The sequence below is a fragment of the Cyprinodon variegatus genome, unplaced genomic scaffold, assembly GCF_000732505.1.
Source record: "Cyprinodon variegatus isolate N-32 unplaced genomic scaffold, C_variegatus-1.0 Scaffold352, whole genome shotgun sequence".
NCBI classification, from domain to species: Eukaryota; Metazoa; Chordata; class Actinopteri; order Cyprinodontiformes; family Cyprinodontidae; genus Cyprinodon; species Cyprinodon variegatus.
The window spans coordinates 256,605-273,235 of record NW_015150805.1 but is presented as its reverse complement, the minus strand read 5'-3'; the positions used below and the strand labels follow the sequence as shown (position 1 = coordinate 273,235).

Below are 16,631 nucleotides of genomic sequence, written 5' to 3'. Positions count from 1 at the left end.
ATACAATGGGGTTCTGTCAAAATAAATTATTAGAAAAAAAAAACGATGAAGGATTTAAAATTAGAGCCTATACTGACCTCTAGTGGTAGCAATAGGTAACTACACAAATTATGTAAAAAAAAAAATATATATATATATATATTTTTTTTTGCACATCTATTGGAATATTGAGGTTTTGGATACTGTCAGTTGCAAACATTGAAATACTTATTTGCCTACATCTTAAGTATCTCAGTAAAACTTCAAACAGCAAAAAAATAAAAATAATAACAAATTTAAAAAAACATCTGAATGTGAGAACTGTAACTATACATTACTTTTTTCATCACAATGTTTTTTTTTATTACTGCTGCTTACCTTATCAAGGCTGCACTTTAAAAAAGGAAATGTTCTACAGATCTATACTTAACAAAATTTCTTTTTGTTAACACTTGTGTGTACAAAATTACAAAATAAAATCTAAGTCTAAAAGAGTTTGCATGTTGAACTTTACCAGGTTCGTTACCAGCATTTAATATCATACAATAAAAACACTTAAAAAGCTGTATAATGGCATTCAATGTCAGTTATAAGACAGGAAAGAAAATCCCTTAATATTATGATCTCTATCATTCCAGGGTTTTAGGGTAGTTAAACCCTTAAAGGGTTTTTTGTTTTAGAAATTACAGAGAGATTACTAGGTGGCATAAAAGACCAGAGACTTTTAAAGCCTTAAAATTGTAATACCCGATCGAATACGATCCTGTTTGTAAAAAGAAAAATAAATAAAAATGATGACTATTTATTGTTTAAAACTTAAAGTGAAGCTAATCACTGCCCTCTAGTGAATAACTATGGAGCTCATAAATTGTTTATTTTTTTTGGACTTTTATTTTTTTTTAATCTATACTGTATTTTCGTGTGATGTTGGATTCAGTTATCATTATTATAATTTTATTTATATTTATAATTTTTTTATTATATTAAATAGTTTTATCCAAAATCATAAAAAAAAATGTAATCTAATACAAACACAACTACAAAAGGAAAGGTTTCTTGCTAAGTGCAATGCTTTAGGAGTACAGCCAAGTATGTTTTCATGCTCTTTCTAAATGTTTTCTGCGGTGTTTCCATTAGATACCCTCACCTTGCCGTGTTATTTTGGAGTGTTATGACACTGAGAGGAGGGGTCTGCAGACATTCTGCTTGGGGACAGAATGGGGTGGAGCTGGAGCAGCAGGGTTGGCACTGGGTGGAGGCTGGGTGCAAGCAGGGAAAAGGTTGGAGTGGGTGGTTTTGCATTGAGCAGAGGCATTTCAGTCAGGGCACACATGCTTCAGCTGTGAGAGGCCCCACTCCCCTTGGCTGGCTGGCATCCCAAAGCAGAGGCAGAGAGAGGCAGAGAGGGCTGACTGAGAGAGATTGAAGCCGAGGAAAGGTTTCACATCTAAAGAGGCAGAAAAACTGATTATCTAAGAAGAAGAAAAAAAGACTAGAGGTTCCCCAATCAATACACTTTTTGGTAAAGAGTAAGTATATTTAGTTGTCAGGAATGGCAGATACAGTTGTCAAAAAGGAGCTCGCCACCCATGCAGATGTACCCTACGATGATGAAGAAGTTGCTCTTGTTGCTGCTGCAACAGAGCCAGCAGTAGACGATGATCCAGCTGAAGAGGTGGATCTGGTGCTGGATGGAGGCTCCGGAGGCAAAAGTGAAGCTCAGATGAACGGGGTCATGGTTCTCTCTCTGTTAGACAAGATCATCGGTGTGGTAGACAAGATCCAGCAGACCCAGAACGGACTGGAGGCTCGGCAAGAGGCAATGGAGAAGTCAGTGTCAACCATCCAAGGGGAGCTGGCAAAGTTGTCCAAGAACCACGTCGACACTGCCAACACTGTCAATAAAATGCTGGACAAAGTGCGCAAGGTTAGCGTCAACGTCAAGACGGTGCGCAGCAACCTGGAGAAGCAGGCGGGCCAGATCAAGAAGCTGGAGAGCAACGAGCATGAGCTGCTTAAGAGACGCAACTTCAAAGTCCTCATCTACCAGGTGAATAGTGGAAAACGATGGCATTTTATAAGTTCATGTCATGCATGAAGATTACATGAGATTGAAGTGAAAACCTTTAATTTGTAATTGAGTTGATCACAATAATGTTTGAATCCAATGCTTGTGTGTTGTAATCTCCACATCCCAATGGGAAGTTTGGGAAAGATGTGTGGAATTCAAATGAAAGGTTGTGAAATGAACTTGCTAACCTCATCTCTGCAAAGAGAAAAGTCAAAATGTGGCATGAGTTGACCCTTGTTAGTGAAAATGAAAAGAGGTGGTTCTTTCAGGATGACATGCCAACGCTTAGGTAGTTTCCATGACATACATCTCAGGATCACTCCTAAAACTTCGGCTGCACTGTTTACAAGGTATTCAACAAAAGCTCTCCTGTACTCAGATGTTTCTATGCCGCTTTTCTTCAAACTGAGTGGATTTCATGGAAAAATTAAGCCAGGTAGGAACCCCTCCCAGTCCACAGGCATACATGATCACCCAATAAAAGCTATATAAAGACTTGTGGTTGTACATGAAAATATAAGGCTCATAAACACTGGCATGTGGAGCTACTTGAGACAGAACCAACGCCCTACTTCAGAGTGGTCTGAAAACGGACTGTTGGCTGGCTGGAGTCATCAAAGGTGAAAATATGTTTTTCTGTTGATTAAACAGAGATGAAAAACAACTAAAATTCATGATGAATAATCTGCTTTTTAGTTAACAATCAGGGGTGTGTGAGCACGGTCAGGCTCTGCTTTGAATTAGCAAGACAGATGTTTTTTCTCTTTGAGAATAGCTTGAAACTAGAAATATCCTGTAGGCCAGAAAAAAATCAAAGCGGCAAAAGAAGGTGTGTCAGCTGGACTAGCCCAAGGACCACAACCACCTCAGTGAGCAGTTCTTTATTTAGCTCAACATGCCGTCATGTCTCACACATGTTGAAACCACTCTGCTGGTGAGGGAAAAAAAACAACAAAGAAAGTAAGAATTGAATATACTGTAGCAACCTCATGCTGATGATCTCAGATCCATCTGTAGTGGAGGATCTTACCCTGGTGAGTCTCACATTTGTGGATGTGTGGAGCTTACTTGGAGATCTGTATTGGCAGGCACAAGCTCTTTGCACCGTGAGAGCAGGTTACACTGTTGGCATCCTGCAGAAATCCAATCGTAGGCACTGGAACCTAATAAATTACTCAGCAAAGCAGGTGCCTCCTGCTGTTTTGGAGACTGCTGCAAGCCTTTCAGTTATGCTACAGTGGCTTCCTCTGCCCTGTGGCCTTCTTCTTTTTATCAAAAGGGCGGCTGTATAGTGTCCAGTTAAACTAACCAACTGATAGTTGGGTCACATATTGGCAGCAATGCAAATTAGCGCTGGGCCTCTGCCAGTTTTCACCTCTTTCCACTCTCTGATTGTGTGTTGATGTGTTAAAGTTGGACAAGTTTAGAATTGGAAGTACGGTAAGACTGAGGAAGGGGTTGCAGTACAGTATGTAGAGGTTAGGGCAAGCCTCCATGGAATTACTTTGCCAGTATCCGCGTGTGTGTTTTGGGTTTCACCAACAATGTCAGTTGTTGCACCTCAAATTTCAGTGAGATAAGTAAAATATGTTGCTGTAGATGCTTCGTATTTTTTTCTCTGTTCAGCTGACTGCAAGTGCTGTATTTTTTTAGTCTCATACCACCTGATGTACACTCTGAGAATAGCTGCGTGGGAAGGGAAGCCTAGGCAAGGCAAGGCAAGGCAAGTTTATTTATATAGCACAAATCAGTACAAAGACACTTCTTTGACAAGTGCTTTAAATGAACTGAACAGTAAAACAGAAGAAAAATAAAGCAATAAAGATAAAAAAAAAATAAAAATAAAATAATACCAGGTGGCAAAACAAATAAAACAGGTAGAGGACAAACTTAAACTAATGATACCGTAGTTAACAGTTTACCTTTAGCAGTCAAAGGCAGGCTTTCAGCACTTTTAAAGTTATGAGATAAAATATTTAGATTTAAACCTGATAGCAAACAGTTTTGTCATAAAACAGCTGGATATAACATTGAGGGAATAATTATCATATGTAAAATAATATAATATAGACGTAAGAGATTTCCTAACATTTTTCTGCACTGTGGGTGCCTTATTGCACTGCAGTGCAGAGTTTTCATCTCTGCACGGATCATATTTTCACTGTCATCTGGACACTGCTGGTAGCAACCAAGAGGTAACGGTGGAGTCCTTAACTCACGTTCTTCATGATTATGTTTCCCTTTTTACTGTCTTGTAAATCCTATGGTTGTGAATCATGTTATAGAGAATGTCACTTTAAAATGATTTTGTTTCTTTATTGTCTGTACAGCTCACATAGAAGACTGATTTTCTTTTTTTGAGAGAAATATGGTGAAAAAAACAAAAACAAATATATAGGATATTCGAATTATGAGGGGGGAAATTGAAATTGTGAATTCAAGGGCAAGTCTTTTGGTTTTTTATGTTGCCTTACGGTTATGAATTTAACATCATGAACTTATTGCAGCTTCTCAAATTAGAGATTACATAAGAAAGTTTTAAATGCAGAGCTTCAATTAAGAAAACAACTTGAAGAAGGAACTAAAAGGGTTACTTAAATGTAGTTATTGTGGTGGAGTTATCCTCCATATAAGCTTAAGTAACATAAATACCTAAAACCTCCCAGCAGTCATCTAGCTTAAGCTGTCTGTGGATGAAATCTTCCCAGGCAACAGTAGAAACAGTTCCTGTTTTGTGACCGTGGTTATTAATGTAGTCCCAGCATTCTCGCCACAAATATTGCAACTGGCATCCAACCACCCAGACTTAGTCACAGTCCACTCGGTCCTTATCTAAATCCAGAACAGAAAGCAATCTTTTAGACTCAAGACTTCGAAATAACATTACAAAAACACATTTAAACATTTTACTTACAAAGTCTCTATATTTTTCCACCACTGGTTACACCCATTCTTTTTTTATAGCATTTTTTTTTAGCAATTATTTAGATTTACATACCACTTTAATGTTCAATCATTAGCTAATACAGATACCAAAGGGGAAAAAACGAGTTTACCCATATTCTACACTGTTGGTACGCGACTTTGCATGCATATTGGATGTTACGAATGCAGTGATTAACAAACAATGCAGAATTTCCCCCCTCAAGCTTCTGAAAGCTGTAGCATATGTGATTGGATCCACAGCATTGCTCGGCTGGCATAAATGGTTTTGGTTATGTCAATTAGTATAATTATTGTAATGAATACTTTATTCAGCTGCCCCACTTACTGTATACCACTGACATACACAACATATGTGTGAGCTCTAATGAAATGTTAAACCTAAAAAAATAAAAACACACATTTTTGTAGTGATGCTTTATGCTATCTGGGTGTTAAGTTTTCCTGGACACAGATTAAGTCATTTTGATTGGTCAAATGCTTGGGAAGGCTGACAAACACGTGCCCACACAAAAAAAGTCCTCATTTGACCCTCCTTATATAGACCCTGTATAGAGCTTTGCACAAAAAGAAATTCAACCTAAGAAAAGGCTGGAATGAATCAACAGTGATAAACTGCACCATCATCCGGCTCCTTATCTGATTGACATAGATAGTATTTCTTATAAACGATGTAAAACAGTAGAAAAAGATCTGAAAAAGCATCATCTGTCAATTTATTTCAGAACTTAAGCCAAATTTAAAACCTCTAAAGAGAATTTACACTACATAGCAGCAAAACTAAGTTTAGATTACATTGGATGTATCAGGCACCTGAACCTTTATGATTGATTTAATTGGAACCTAAAAAAACAGACCATCGTTTTGCAGCCTGAAGGGGTGAGTGTCTGACCAGATGGTGAGTGTGAGGGACCAAAATTAAATAAGGACAAAAGGTGTTCAAAATTTGAAAAAGTGCTTTCATTTAATTGTGTAAAAATGGTTAATAAAGGCTCAAAAGCAATACAAAATAACTTAAAAACAAAATAACATGAATCTGGGCCCAACTTAACTGAGGTCAACTGAGGATCCAACTCAAACAAAAAACTGACCTGCAAACAAAGAACTAAAGGATGCTTAAAAAGGGATGGGGTGACCCAAGTCTACCACATAAGGGAGGCAGAACATAACAAAAGAACAAATACATACAAAATTAACCATTCTATGAAACAAATAAAGCAAAACTAACTTTTACTTAACAGAAACAATAAGTGAGTATTTAAGTGACAATCTAATTGAAAACAACTTGAAACAAGTCTCCCCCGTCGGTCTTTTAAAAATGGCACGCTCCAGGTTTCCTCTTCCAGCAGCTGCATCAGCAGCACCTCAAACAAAAGAACAAGTGTAAATAAACCATTCAGACAGACATTAACTAAAGTGTGCATCAATTAGAAAATACCTGTCTAAAAGAAATAACCAACTTAAACATAAACTGTAATATAATATAAAGCAAGAAAAAAAATACTAACACGATGTGGTGGTGGGAGGATCATCCACCACAGTGAGCAACACAGGAAAGTGTACTTTCATAATTTCCCTTTACTCTGTATCCCTTAGACCTCTAATGCAAGCATCTGCAGACATGGGATGATTCTGCATTTATCAGAAAATCAGAAAACAGATTACATATACAGATATGGTGGACCACTCTGTGGAAAGTGGTGGCAAAAAAAAAAAAAATCGTTGAATACTGAATAATAAAAAAGCAAAGAAGATTTTCATTATGGGAGAAGACATATGGGTGGGGGTGATTATATTTATACTGCTGTTTATCTGGAAAACAGAAGAAACTATATTCCTTTGGGAAGTTTTGGTCTGTTAGTGTTTACACCAACATGCTTCATATATTCAATAAGTCAGTTGTGGAAAGGGCTATTTTCTATGGTAAATGGTAAATGGGCTGTAGTTGTATAGCGCTTTTTCAAGTCAGGAGACTAAAATAAAGCACTTTACACTACATTCAGTCATTCACCTGTTAATGCACACTGATGGTGGCAAACTAAATTGTAGCCACAGACTGCCGTACACCGGCACCACCGCGCCCTCTGACCACCATTAGTAGGCAATGCAGGTGAAGTCTGATGCCGCTGTCACCCTGTCGTTTTCTAGAGTAGAGATCGAATCAAAAGTAACTGAACAAGCTAATAAAGAATATTTTCTCTGTTCTGAGGATTTATATAAAGGATCTAGAGTTGATATTATGAGAAAGAAGATACTTAGAAATAACAAACTTTAAGTATTCGCTTAAGGAGACCATAATGCAACAAAATGTCTTCAGCCAGACACCCATTCAGGCCCACTGTGATATTATTTACCATTACTGGAGATCGTTCTTTCACATTGCAATCATCATCTGCTGTACAACAGCTAACATCATACAAATCCATGATATCATGCACTAAACAGTGACTAGTTTAACAATTTATTACATTTAGACTTTGATTGCTAACAAAGATTGCTCTCAATATGGAATTCATCCATCATGTCTTCATCTAGTTTATGTAACATGAGCCATAAGTCTGGGACAGAGTTGGACGGTACTCCTGTGTCTAGAATTAGGGTGTGTTTGGATGCTCATCAGAAACAGCTAGAGCTATGTGGTGATTCTATCAGGAAGCTAGATGGCTTCTCAGTTACAGACTACTCTAAAATCTCAGACTATGCAGAGCTCAAATCACAGTCAACAGGTGTTACCAGGAGACCTCAGCCCACTTTACTCTAACTGATGTCCAACCTGCGTGTCTCCATTACTGCATAGCTTCTCCTACTCCAGATGTAGTAATCCAAGCTTGAAAAGCCCTTTGGCCACTTCGCTGAATCGCTGTTTCCCGTCATAGACCACACGTCAGCACCTCTACAAAAACAGTTGTAAAGTGCTTATCGGGTCCTAGCGAGCAAAACCAAGTGAGAGGAGTGAAAGGAAGTCAGAAAGCAGTACCAGCTTAGACCTCTGATTCATACTGCTGGAATCTCTGCAACCCTTGCAACACCACACTCTCTTATCTCTCTCTCTATCTAGATAGCCTATTTTAATCCTAATCTGACCTCTACTCCAGAATTGACGACATAGCTCTTCCCGTATCAGCCTCTGCACTTTGCAGACACTTCCTCTCTCTGTTCTATTCTCGGAATGATTGCATTGAGAATCCTCAATTTGGTCTGTGTCCATCCATTTCTAAGTGGAGTCCATCATTATACAGTGAATCTTAAATGTGGGTTGAAAATTATCAGTCACCCAGGTCATAGTTATTCCAAAAAAGTAAAAAAAAAAAAAAAAACAATCCACTGGACTTTATTTCAAAGTTTGAAGATGTTTCAGTTCCCATCCAAGAAGCATTTTCATTTCAAAATGTCAGAAATAGTGTTGAGTTTGAGACTTTATAGAGTGGGCCAAAAACAAAGGCTTAGAAAACATGCAAATTGAACCGGACAAATGCAATGGGCAGTCGTTTAGGTATTTTGTTACCCTGCAATGCCTGATACCTGTCTAAGTCTCTGAAAGTGGAGTCAACCCGAACTCCATTACTGGGGGAATTGTTAGCCTGGTTGAACAGGCAAGATGTTCTGTGCCCATGTAATGGGTGGGGGTTGCGATGATAGCGGGAAGGAATCAAATCTATCGCTGCATTGTAGGTTGTTGAAGGCTGAAGCCTGAGTCCACCCCCTCTGTTTAAGGTTGTTTTTTCTTTCTTAACATGCTTTAAATGTTTTCCTTCCTTCCTTGAGAGGGCTATAAAGGAAGCCATCTATGTTAAGAAAGAAAAAGCAACCCATGCAGCGATAAAGCTGATTGCTTCCCGCTATTTTCGCGACCCCCACCCCATTACAGGGGGACAGAACATCTCGCCTATTCAACCAGGCCAACAATTCCCCCTAATGACCCAGTCTCTTAATTGGACTTAAAAAAATATATTATATGTTTTTTCAAGATATAGCACTGCACCTTTCTATTTCTAATATATTATATTGTGTTTATGCTTTAGTGTTACTTCTTTTATTTTGACTGCAGAGAGCGACATTGTCGAGCCATTGCTGTTTCTCTTGGCTCGTTCAAATGCAGGCTGCTCTCTGAAGGTTTCTTTCTATCTATATTTTGCTGATGACAACAAAGAAATGAGGAAATCCTGAAACACAATTAACCTTTTACATTCTGTTTTTAGTTCCTTAATTTTTTTACAAAAATGCAAAATATTATTCTTTCTGTAAAAGCTATCCCATGTAACCCAAGCTACATTTCCCACTGTTCCCATTGTTTTCTCTCTGCTGACTTAAAACAAAGATAAGATACCTGAACAAACATGGATGCGGAAATCTGTTTATGTCTGCAGAGGAAAGGAAAAGAAAAGAAAACAACTACTTTTCAATCAGGGCTACTTGGTGACTGATCCCTTCAAATCCTTTACTTATAAGCAGTAAACCTGACTTTAAAGGAAATACAACAACCTTCCAACATGGCTAAAGTACTGACTTAGAGAATGCCAGTCCAGCAGTTCAATGTCCTTCAGGCTGCATTTATAAATTGTGCAAGTAGAGAAATGAATAATACATTCAAACTTGTGCATCCAACTTTTCTTTCTAAAATTCCTTGCTTAAGTTTTTGGTTTTATAATCATCTCATGGTCAAAAACTGGAAGTTCTGAATAAAAATTTAAAAGGTCAAATATGTTAAATTCGACCAGCAAATAGTTTGCAACCCATTAAGTTAATTTATTTCTATGATTTAATTCAAAATATTTTATTCATATTTCTTATGGGTTCAGCACACCAATAAACCAACTAAATAAACTTTAGTGGTTAAGGCTCACAGCCTTAGCATTGTCCAAGTTCAGTTACCTAATTTTATTGATTCTAATCCTAATATTAGGAGTTTGTGTCTTTATCTACTGTTTTTGGCAATAAAACAGCTTAGTTCTAGTTTCTGAAATTTTTAACAAAATTGATCTTCAAAACCAGGAAGAAAAAACAAGCATTATGAAAAAATATATGAAAGACCTTTAAATTATTTCATTAGGAAATATCTATTGCAATCCAAGCTGTCTGTTATGATCTTTATTATATGTGTGATAATAAATCAAAATCAACAAAGTTGTGATTAATTGTGGAGACAGTGCAAACTGGTTCATAATATGACTCCATCCTACAAATAGATGTGTGAGCTGCTGTCTGAGAATTTTGTAAGCATAAATATGAAATCTATGCCAAAAAGGCTGAACGATGTCATTAATTAGTTCTGAGTTATTTCAGGAAAATTTGAATGTCTACATTCTGCTTCCTTCTAATGTTTCCTAACACACCCATCCCATATCCCATGGCACCAAACAGGATGTACCAACTGGATGAAGGATCAGGTCAACATGTAGTTTGAACAGTTGTAGCTCTCAAGCTACTTGGCCAGCGAACAACTATGTGTCCTCATACCACGTTTCAGCTCGGGGCAATACTGCTGATCCTCTCCAAGCTAGATCGGCTCATCATCCTTGAATGAATGATAATATAATCAGAGTAAAAATCATGGGCAGCTTCTCTGCAGAACCTTTGTTATATAAACTAGGAACCATACATGAAGCATTCCCAAACCATCTATATGTTTTAACCTAACCCATGCATTGAATCATTTTCAAACTAAATTCATTAAATTTAACTCTATCAACGGAAACTAAAGAAGTTATGTAAAACTAGTTGTGAAAGAAATGTACAATCTTAGCTATTTTATAAATTTAGGTCTCAGTGTTTTTTCTATGAAAATTCACAATAACCTAAAAGCTGACATTTTAATTTAAAACACTCTTAGACTTTAATGCCACTCACCTGTTTCATATTTACACTGTATATAAGAGAGTGGTTGCATGGTTTTGAATAAAAACTTGTGACAGAAGAGAAACAGTACAAATATGTGTGTTTTATATAAAAAAATATTAAATATAAAAGGAGTAGATATATAATGACCTTTATAAGGAATGTAACAGCAAACCAAAAAATACATTTTATATATACAAAATTATGTGTAAGACGATATAAATAGTCAAAGTTTATGTAGAAGCAGGATGTATAAACCATTTAATAACTCAAAAAGTATTTGCTTTTCTCAGTTTTCTTTGATTGTAATCCTTATTGGTGGTTTTTACACATCAGTATCCTATTGCATGTCATACCAGAGACTCTCATTCAGATTTAAGTGTGGAAAAAGATGATGCCAAATAAAGTTGTTTATATGATCTTTTAGCCTGCTAAATTCTCTAAGCAAAGCTAATAACAATGATTTTCATTATGTTAAAGGATGACAGTAGCCTTCACAAGCTGCAGCTAAGACTTTAGTTAAATAGTTGGTCAAAATGTAGTAAAACTAAAACTTCTACTGGACAAACTCAGATGTTTTGTTTTATCAACAAATGTTTATTTGCTGATCCTTAACAATCTAGTTTTTGGGAGAACCCTTAGTCAGGTTCATAAATATGGTTAATTTCACTGCTGCTCTGACACCTCGCGGATGTAGTTTTGGAATGAGAATCTCTTACTCTTGGTATGTCAGCACACTTGGGGTTTAACAAAGCCTTGGCCTTATATTTTACATGCACACAAATGCTCTGGATGATTGATCTATAACTAATATAAATAGCAACCACACTGGGTTCAATAGGAGAGAGAGTTTGAAAGCCATGCAGGCTTCTCTTTAGCAGTGACATCATTTTTTTATTTAAGCAAACAAATCAGAGAGGTTGCTATGCAACAGGTCAATACATTTACATTAAACTTTCCACCACACACCAACCTATTTTTTTTTTTTTTTTTTTNAAAAAAAAAAAAAAACAATCCACTGGACTTTATTTCAAAGTTTGAAGACTTTTCAGTTCCCATCCAAGAAGCATTTTCAATTCAAAATGTCAGAAATAGTGTTGAGTTTGAGACTTTATAGAGTGGGCCAAAAACAAAGGCTTAGAAAACATGCAAATTGAACCGGACGAATGCAATGGGCAGTCGTTTAGGTACTTTGTTACCCTTCAATGCCTGATACCTGTCTAAGTCTCTGAAAGTGGAGTCAACCCGAACTCCATTACTGGGGGAATTGTTTGCCTGACTGAACAGGCGAGATGTTCTGTATCCATGTAATGGATGGGGGTTGCGATGATAACGGGAAGGAATCAAATCTATCGCTGCATTGTAGGTTTTTGAAGGCTGAAGCCTGAGTCCACCCCCTCTGTTTAAGGTTGTTTTTTGTAAATGTTTTCCTTCCTTCCTTGAGAGGGCTATAAATGGAAGCCATCTTTGTTAAGAAAGAAAAAGCAACCCTAAATAGAGGGGGTGGACTCAGGTTTCAGCTTTCAAAAACCTACAATGCAGCGATAAAGCAGATTTCTTCCCGCTATCATCGCGACCCCCACCCCATTACAGGGGGACAGAACATCTCGCCTCTTCAACCAGGCCAACAATTCCCCCTAATGACCCCCTTTCAGAGACAGAGGCAGGTATTAGGTATTGCAGGCTAATAAAGCACCTGTTTATATGGTTCAATTTGCATGATTTCTAAACCAAAACATGGATTTGCTTTTGGTCCACTATATGAAGCCTCAAACTCAACACCTGTTCTGACATTTTGTATTGAAAAAGCTTCCTGGATGGGAAGCGAAATGTCTCCAAACTTGGCAACAAAGTTTAGTGGATTGTTTTTTTTTTCTTTTTTGGAAGTGAACCCTAAATTAAAAGAAAAGTGAGATAAAAATTCCAAAATAAATTGTTGGCAGAAAAACCTGACTGTGGGACCAAAAGGATATCATACCCAGAGTGTAACATAGTAGGAGCATCATTTAAATCGTTTTTTTTTTGTTTTGTTTTTCCAGATGTAACACTGAGATTTTTTCCATGTGAATGAAGTCATGAAAGTTTCTTATACCAGTCAGTTTTGAAATAAAAATATGGTTCAACATTTAAAGGGGCCCAGTCTTGTACTATTCCTTTAGAGATTTCTATTTTAGTAGCTCACTCTGATTGCACACAAAGGTTTACCAATCAAATGATGGGGCCTTTTGACTTATTATATTTTATTTGTATTTTATTTATGTGTTTTACTTTGTTTTTGCTCTATCTGAACCAACTTTTTTTTTTACCAGCTACCAAATTGATGAATGCGTTAGTAGGTACAGTAGATGGCGAAGGCATAATCAATCTTCATGTCTTCTTATCATGCCTGGTGATAAACTTATTTTCAGGCTCAGATTGAATGCAATCACATCACAGCAAAGCTTGGCATATATTGTTTAATTTGAAGATAAATGTTATAGTACATGTAAAGTTATATTATAGAACAGTTATAGTATAGAACAGGTTCTTTTTAAGGATGTGCATACCCGAACAAAACTTTTATTTTACATTTTTTTCTGAATAAATTCGTTTATTTTTTCAGTACAATTATATAAGATGTGTCAACATGAAATTTTCAAAATTGTTTAAAGATTTTTATTTTATTTTAAGAAAAATGTTTAAACCAATGAGAGCTTCTGGGTATGTTGTTTTCCAATATGAAATTTATACATTAGGACTACATACCATAAATGCAATGTTATTGGTCATCAGTATTTTAAGCACAACTTCTTAGAGTCTTCTAGTTTCTTGCAATAGTTCAAAATAATGTCATCTGAACACAATGGCGTTTTTCAAAGGAAATTTGTGTTTGTAATATTACATTAATTGGACTTAAAAAAATATATTATATGTTTTTTCAAGATATAGCACTGCACCTTTCTATTTCTATTATATTATATTGTGTTTATGCTTTAGTGTTACTTCTTTTATTTTGACTGCAGAGAGCGACATTGTCGAGCCATTGCTGTTTCTCTTGGCTCGTTCAAATGCAGGCTGCTCTCTGAAGGTTTCTTTCTATCTATATTTTGCTGATGACAACAAAGAAATGAGGAAATCCTGAAACACAATTAACCTTTTACATTCTGTTTTTAGTTCCTTAATTTTTTTACAAAAATGCAAAATATTATTCTTTCTGTAAAAGCTATCCCATGTAACCCAAGCTACATTTCCCACTGTTCCCATTGTTTTCTCTCTGCTGACTTAAAACAAAGATAAGATACCTGAACAAACATGGATGCGGAAATCTGTTTATGTCTGCAGAGGAAAGGAAAAGAAAAGAAAACAACTACTTTTCAATCAGGGCTACTTGGTGACTGATCCCTTCAAATCCTTTACTTATAAGCAGTAAACCTGACTTTAAAGGAAATACAACAACCTTCCAACATGGCTAAAGTACTGACTTAGAGAATGCCAGTCCAGCAGTTCAATGTCCTTCAGGCTGCATTTATAAATTGTGCAAGTAGAGAAATGAATAATACATTCAAACTTGTGCATCCAACTTTTCTTTCTAAAATTCCTTGCTTAAGTTTTTGGTTTTATAATCATCTCATGGTCAAAAACTGGAAGTTCTGAATAAAAATTTAAAAGGTCAAATATGTTAAATTCGACCAGCAAATAGTTTGCAACCCATTAAGTTAATTTATTTCTATGATTTAATTCAAAATATTTTATTCATATTTCTTATGGGTTCAGCACACCAATAAACCAACTAAATAAACTTTAGTGGTTAAGGCTCACAGCCTTAGCATTGTCCAAGTTCAGTTACCTAATTTTATTGATTCTAATCCTAATATTAGGAGTTTGTGTCTTTATCTACTGTTTTTGGCAATAAAACAGCTTAGTTCTAGTTTCTGAAATTTTTAACAAAATTGATCTTCAAAACCAGGAAGAAAAAACAAGCATTATGAAAAAATATATGAAAGACCTTTAAATTATTTCATTAGGAAATATCTATTGCAATCCAAGCTGTCTGTTATGATCTTTATTATATGTGTGATAATAAATCAAAATCAACAAAGTTGTGATTAATTGTGGAGACAGTGCAAACTGGTTCATAATATGACTCCATCCTACAAATAGATGTGTGAGCTGCTGTCTGAGAATTTTGTAAGCATAAATATGAAATCTATGCCAAAAAGGCTGAACGATGTCATTAATTAGTTCTGAGTTATTTCAGGAAAATTTGAATGTCTACATTCTGCTTCCTTCTAATGTTTCCTAACACACCCATCCCATATCCCATGGCACCAAACAGGATGTACCAACTGGATGAAGGATCAGGTCAACATGTAGTTTGAACAGTTGTAGCTCTCAAGCTACTTGGCCAGCGAACAACTATGTGTCCTCATACCACGTTTCAGCTCGGGGCAATACTGCTGATCCTCTCCAAGCTAGATCGGCTCATCATCCTTGAATGAATGATAATATAATCAGAGTAAAAATCATGGGCAGCTTCTCTGCACAACCTTTGTTATATAAACTAGGAACCATACATGAAGCATTCCCAAACCATCTATATGTTTTAACCTAACCCATGCATTGAATCATTTTCAAACTAAATTCATTAAATTTAACTACATCAATGGACACTAAAGAAGTAATGAAAAACTAGTTGTGAAAGAAATGTACAATCTTAGCTATTTTATAAATTTAGGTCTCAGTGTTTTTTCTATGAAAATTCACAATAACCTAAAAGCTGACATTTTAATTTAAAACACTCTTAGACTTTAATGCCACTCACCTGTTTCATATTTACACTGTATATAAGAGAGTGGTTGCATGGTTTTGAATAAAAACTTGTGACAGAAGAGAAACAGTACAAATATGTGTGTTTTATATAAAAAAATATTAAATATAAAAGGAGTAGATATATAATGACCTTTATAAGGAATGTAACAGCAAACCAAAAAATACATTTTATATATACAAAATTATGTGTAAGACGATATAAATAGTCAAAGTTTATGTAGAAGCAGGATGTATAAACCATTTAATAACTCAAAAAGTATTTGCTTTTCTCAGTTTTCTTTGATTGTAATCCTTATTGGTGGTTTTTACACATCAGTATCCTATTGCATGTCATACCAGAGACTCTCATTCAGATTTAAGTGTGGAAAAAGATGATGCCAAATAAAGTTGTTTATATGATCTTTTAGCCTGCTAAATTCTCTAAGCAAAGCTAATAACAATGATTTTCATTATGTTAAAGGATGACAGTAGCCTTCACAAGCTGCAGCTAAGACTTTAGTTAAATAGTTGGTCAAAATGTAGTAAAACTAAAACTTCTACTGGACAAACTCAGATGTTTTGTTTTATCAACAAATGTTTATTTGCTGATCCTTAACAATCTAGTTTTTGGGAGAACCCTTAGTCAGGTTCATAAATATGGTTAATTTCACTGCTGCTCTGACACCTCGCGGATGTAGTTTTGGAATGAGAATCTCTTACTCTTGGTATGTCAGCACACTTGGGGTTTAACAAAGCCTTGGCCTTATATTTTACATGCACACAAATGCTCTGGATGATTGATCTATAACTAATATAAATAGCAACCACACTGGGTTCAATAGGAGAGAGAGTTTGAAAGCCATGCAGGCTTCTCTTTAGCAGTGACATCATTTTTTTATTTAAGCAAACAAATCAGAGAGGTTGCTATGCAACAGGTCAATACATTTACATTAAACTTTCCACCACACACCAACCTATTTTTTTTTTTTTTTTTTTGTATGCAGCATGTCTACAC

The 16,631-nt window shown here is 35.9% G+C and overlaps 1 protein-coding gene across 1 annotated transcript in view; it reads left to right on the top strand.

Annotated features, from left to right (window-relative positions):
• The first annotated feature begins 1,271 nt into the window (after positions 1–1,271).
• ptrf (polymerase I and transcript release factor) overlaps positions 1,272–16,631 on the top strand; it is a 25,221-nt gene continuing 9,861 nt past the window's right edge. The window contains exon 1 of the mRNA XM_015385957.1: positions 1,272–2,029. Within this exon, the coding sequence (XP_015241443.1) occupies positions 1,532–2,029 (498 nt within the window). The 5' untranslated portion in view covers positions 1,272–1,531. The remainder of the gene's footprint in view (positions 2,030–16,631) is intronic.